General features: G+C 37.9%; 1 protein-coding gene across 6 annotated transcripts in view; it reads left to right on the plus strand.

The window, feature by feature from the left end:
* The window catches only part of kmt2d (lysine (K)-specific methyltransferase 2D), a 33,980-nt gene extending 29,194 nt beyond the window's left edge, over positions 1–4,786 (plus strand). For all 6 annotated transcript variants that reach the window (XM_037104776.1, XM_037104775.1, XM_037104780.1 and 3 more), the window contains exons 53-55: positions 558–631; positions 1,561–1,669; positions 1,758–4,786. In XM_037104776.1, the coding sequence (XP_036960671.1) occupies positions 558–631; positions 1,561–1,669; positions 1,758–1,850 (276 nt within the window). In that variant the 3' untranslated portion in view covers positions 1,851–4,786. The remainder of the gene's footprint in view (positions 1–557; positions 632–1,560; positions 1,670–1,757) is intronic.
* Positions 4,787–6,000: the final 1,214 nt, after the last annotated feature.

Below are 6,000 nucleotides of genomic sequence, written 5' to 3' on the forward strand. Positions count from 1 at the left end.
TTGGTTGCTGAAGAATAGGAGGAAGTTGTGTTTAATGTCAAAATAGATAATCATGGAATTTGATTAAGCACAACTGAAGAACTGTACTTAAATAACATTTTGAGGTGCTTGTACTTCCCTTTCCATTTTCTGCTGCTTTATACTACCACTCCACTAGATTTTGGTGACAAATATTGTACATGTTGCTTCACTACTTGACAATAACAGTTACAATGCATTACTGTAGATCAAGCTACCCAGGAGTTTGTAATGTGATTAAATTCAGCTCCACTTCGAATAAGATTATCATCGGAGTGGATTTTTAGATTAATTCTAATGACTGAAATGGCCGAATGACTGTGAAGCTTCATCGACATTTTTAAATCAATGCATTTTATCAGCAATTGGAAAAATAAATCAACAGATTTTTCTGTTAATCTGAAAAAGGCTCAATGATGCCTCTGATAATCGGTCGATCCCTTGTGGAAATAATTACATTTAGTTGGTAGGTCTCTAGAAAAAGAGAAGTTTGTATTCTGATCAACCTTTTCCTGTTTTTTTTTTCTTGATTAACTTAGAACCGTGGGATCTACATGTTCCGCATCAACAATGAGCAAGTGATTGATGCCACTCTGACCGGTGGCCCAGCTCGGTAAGTGTTGATTTGTTATGGCTTGCCTCACTGACTACATTCACATGCACCATTCTTATATTCTGGTTTCTGACCTTATTTAGAAAATGACAGTATTTAATCTGTTTCCATGGTGAACTCCCCCTAATTTTCCCACTAATAATCTTGTTTATGTTCAGCTGTTCATACTGTACTTCTAAACAAACACAGCCTCTCCATATCATTTGTCCAACCACATGCTTGGAAAGGCTGATGAATCCATCAGAGCCTAACAGATACTAGATTTTTAGGGGCGATACCAATACAAGGGTGTGAAAAATTCCCATGTCAATACATCGGCTGAAATAGACACATTATTTTTGCAGTGGTCCCTCAAATGTGATCATCAAAAGCTTATGACAAGGTTATTTAACAAGCAGGATATTTTACAGTTGAACAATATAAACTTTTTGGTCAAAAATGACAGTGCAATCAAAAGCTTCACTGGACAATTGATTGTTTATAAATTGGCATAAAAATCTTTTTCTGCCTTATGATATCTAAAAATAAAACAGTGTCAGGCCAACATCGGTCGATAATATCGGCCAACCAATATATCAGTTGAACTATAGTATTAGTGATCAAATAGAATCCAAAAACCTGTGGACATCCAATCTTAATATTTTTTTAAGTTGGGGTGTTTCCTCTTATGCCTGCAAATGTGCATCTAGCAGTAAAGAGAGAGACAAAGAGACCATGTGTTGGAAACTGCATTTAAAAACCCCAGTGTGGATGCATCTTCCAAGTGTTTTCTGTACATTCAAAGAGTTCCCCTAAACCCAAATAATATTGGCATATCCCACTTCCAATTTGAAAATGGGGGATAACTGTGTGCATGTTAATATAGCAGCAGTAACCCCCTGAGTCTGGTGAGTTCCTTCACTGACTTAACCTTTATTTTTCCTTTCCAGCTATGTCAACCACTCCTGTGCCCCAAACTGTGTTGCAGAGGTCGTAACATTTGACAAAGAAGACAAGATTATCATCATTTCCAGCCGCAGGATCCCCAAGGGAGAGGAGGTGCAGTGTTTTAGAAAACTGACCACTACTCAGTCTTACATATCCTATTAGTTTTAAAGTTTATTAACAGTCTGTTTTCTAATTCCAGCTGACCTACGACTACCAGTTTGATTTCGAGGACGATCAGAACAAGATCCCTTGCCATTGTGGAGCTTGGAATTGCCGAAAGTGGATGAACTAACCCGGAAGAACGAAAAACAAATGGAGAATTCCCTTGCTGGTGCCAGAACACTCCTGCGCCAAAGCCTTTGAATCCGACATAGCCAGTGCATAAGCTGTTCTGAAAGACTTGGAGGAAGGCAGGCCTCCGTCACTGAAAGACTAAAAGCGTTGACACCTGTAGCCAAAGGTTTGAAGAGCATTAATAAATAAAAGCAACCGACCACCTCCGTCAACAGCAGCTTGATGGTGGGACTAACTTCTCATGTGAATCACCTTTTCCTCAGCCAAAACCCTTTCCCCCTCCTTGACTGTTCTCAATAAGCTTACAGTGGCTGGAAAACAATCCTCAAACATCTTACCAAATGATTCTGACCCTCTGATATATCAATACTCGTAGTGCAGAGCTCACCTGGAGCTTCGACAAAAAGCCATTTTTAAAATACTAAGAATGAACTAATGATGCATTTTTATGTTCTAAGTCGGACCTATTTCCTCTCCCGCCTGACCACACCTCCCTCTCACCTCCAGGAAAAAGGCACTTTCCCATCAAGTCATCAATGAAGACAAAACGGATATTTGGCTCGCTAGACAATCTTGATGTGGCTCTGTGTAAGAACTACATATGATCGATGGAGAAAAAAAAGAAAAAAAAAAAAAGATGTAAGTTAATATAAAAATCTGAGATGCTATTGATCTGTGGCTCCAGAGGCACCAGATGTTGTGGAGTCCCAAGGTGGGTTAGTTGGACCCAGTCTACCTCATTGATTTAGTGGAAAGTGACTGCTTTGTATAAAAAGAAAAAAGAAAAAACTGCTACTGTGGAACGGGGGTGGGGAAAGGGGGGAATGTTTTTATGGGCTTAGCCTTCTCGGACAAGCAGGGAATCTTAAGCAGCAGGTTTGCTCTATCTACTCTATGCTGATGATGATTTACAATAATGAGCCAACATAATTATTATTCATGAATTGTTTATACAGAGGAAATATATGACAGTTTTGATAAGATATTGCATTAAAATCACAATCAAGAAGCTTAGCGGGTGTCGCGTACGCCACCAAATCATCCTGGATATCGATGTAGCTTTTTCTTTTGTTCTTTTTTTTTTTTAATTTATGCGTTATCAAAGGCGTGTTATGATTAGCTGTGTGAAAGCACAATAACATCCAGCTTTTTTCTTTTTTTTTTTTTTAACGTTGCTCAAAGATGGCGTGAGTAAACGGCTCTAGGATCATGACAGGACGCTTTAGTCTTGGAAGAAGACTACGATGTCCAGATTTAACCAAGTATACATTTTGCTTGCTGCTTCATACATTGAAGTTCCACTCGTTGCAAACCAGCTGGTGGATGCATGACTACTGTTCTATGAAATGCTTTTTATTCCCCCGGACAACTCGGATCTTTTCACAACTCAACCTTAAACTTTGAATCATGCCTCTTCCTCTCTGTATGATTTTAGTGGACTGTTGTTAAACTTTACTGTAGTAAGTCTTCCTCTGCCTGAGTACAGCCTGCAGTGTTTCTACTCCTCCCTCCCTCACCTCCCCTGTAGTGTGCTTTTTCTAGTGCTGGTACTGTCCTCTCGAGGCTGAACTGATGGCAGGGAAAGACTTATTGGATAAAAGGGCATTTGTTTTCATTTCTATGTAAGATGAATGAAAAAGTCTTTAAAGGGAGCTTTACTAAAACTCCACCCTCTCATACTACTTTGTTTTCCTCCTTCCCCCTAACCTAAGACCTCACATGATTTTAAAAATGCAAAGTTGTACAAACTGTATATATAGTATATGCATTAGGGGACAGCAACTCTTTATCCAGCCCCTTTGTAATCAATAAAGTCAAAAAGTGTAGAGAAATAAAATTGAGAAAAAAAAATCAACCACTGGATATCATTTTAACAAAGATAAAGCTGTATATAAATATAAATATATGTAAAATGGCAAACTAATATCTTTATGTATATGAACCAGAGTGTTTTGCATTTACCTGTTTTTCTATTAGTGTTTTTTGCTATAAGCTCTCAGAGACAAGTTTGTTAAAAAAAAATAGGTGTGAGAAAAACGTCCGGTCTTCTCCAATCAATGGCGACGGGAAGCCGGTACGATACGAAAAACCGCTCGGAGGGGTCGTTAATTAGACGTGAAAATCACTTCTTGCGTAAAGCAGTACAATGGTGCATAGCATTTGTATTTATGTAATATTGTTCGTGTTTATTTTTCTTTTTATTTATGCTACTGCTTGTTGATTACCAAAACCTGTCCCTTAATCGGTCACAATTGGATTAATATACTCTTGAATGGAAAATCTTGAACTCCCTAGACTATTGTTAGTGTTTTTTGCTTTTTTAATATCTTCCCTATAGAAGTGAATGTGTTGGTAAACCTTGTGAAATGGTTACTTGGCCTAATGTATGTTATGATGTAATACTCAAAGTTAATCCCATACTTAACCTGGTAATGAATTGCACTCTCATAGTATAACAGAGATCTTCTCTAAAAGTGGTAGATATTGATCAAGTATCCGAAGCAGTGATATATATATTTTTTGGTATGTTTCTATTTCAAGGGAAGACCATGACGAGACATTATGCCGCTCACTGGATTTTAGCCTGAATAATTTTTAACTTCTTCTCTGAATAATTTAAGTTCTCTGCATATCTTATAATTTAATAAAGTTTTGCTCAAAATTGAAGGTTTTTTTTAACCTCACCTACTTTTTAAAAAGATGTTGCATCTGTACAGCAGAGATACTTTTAGGGAATATGAATAAATATAATGATCATTTTTATTGTATGTGGCATGTTTTGTATGGATATTATTTTGAATTGTACATATTTTTTTCAGGACGCCAGAGGTTGCATCTCTTTATATACAGTTTTCCCGCTCCCTTTCCCCTTCATCTTATTTCTTTGTCTGCTTTTGTTTCTTGTAAAGGAAAATAAAATGCATTTTAAATATGTGCTTATTTTTCTTCCCTTTTTTTCTGACGATGAGCTAAGATTTCTTCAAAGCACACACTTCTGTTCCAGCCTCCAGGTCATAACAACCAATGAGAATCTGATTTCAGACTGAAGCATTAAGCAGGTGTTGTGCTTGCTGTCCATACAGCCCATTAAAGGGTAAAACCCACATTGGTTACACATTGAAGTGTTTACAAGTCTTGGGGAGCACTATTGCATATGTGAAATAAGTAGTTGAAGCTTTTTGAGGCTCCAGCAATGTCACTCAATGACAACGTTGCATTGTGGGTAATGTAGGCTCCTCTGTAGCTGGCTCCTCACCTCTCTTTGGGTTACATTAGAAGCTACCAGCATTAGAAACCAAAAAATGAGCAGTCAGCGGTTGGGTTCCAATGTGTGATGTTTGACAAGGAAATAGAAAAAGATTTAGGTTCAATTTCAACCTGACCATTGTGAGTCCGACAATGCTATAGAAGTACACTGTTCATTGCCAGTATGGGCAGGAGAAATGTAAACAAAAAGTCAAACCTGTTTATAGGGTAAGTTTGCCCCAAATGATTTAGTCATTATCTACTCACCCTCACCTTCAGGAGGCCCAGGGGCCCTAAATTTATTTAAAAAGACATTATTTACACAAGGCTGAAGTGTAGCTGCTTAGCCGAAAGCATTAGTGTGCACTTTGTCAGAGGGGATACGTGAAGTCTTTAAAATCAATTTGTGATCTCAGGGCTTCTGGAGACGTGCTGGATCAGCTGTATGGAATCTTTTTGTTTTTTTTCCACACTATAAAACAAGTGTCAGTCTACTTCAGTCGCTGCCACAATGCTGTTTTGATGCCACAAATAGCTTGTTGACAACAAAACCAAACTCGATGCGCTAAACTTCAGGTTGAGTAAATTATGACATAATTGTGATTGAGGGTGAACTTGTCCTTTAAGACAGACTTCAAAATAAGTGAACCAATCCATTTTCTAAACAATGCTTATATTTTGCAATTCTTGTTTTCTTTCTTTCTTTCTCTTTTTTGTATGGACTCTCCGCTCGTCAGATACCGATGCTTTAGGATTGTGGGTCGGGTCGGCAGTCACCCCTAAGCACAAGTATTTGACAAGTTGGGAAACAGACTCAAAAATAAACCCTTCTTAGAATTTTTTAGTTCACAATGAAAACACTACATGGCATTATTAATGAGCGCCACAGCTGAAGCCACAGA

Source organism: Acanthopagrus latus, chromosome 7, assembly GCF_904848185.1.
Source record: "Acanthopagrus latus isolate v.2019 chromosome 7, fAcaLat1.1, whole genome shotgun sequence".
NCBI lineage: Eukaryota > Metazoa > Chordata > Actinopteri > Spariformes > Sparidae > Acanthopagrus > Acanthopagrus latus.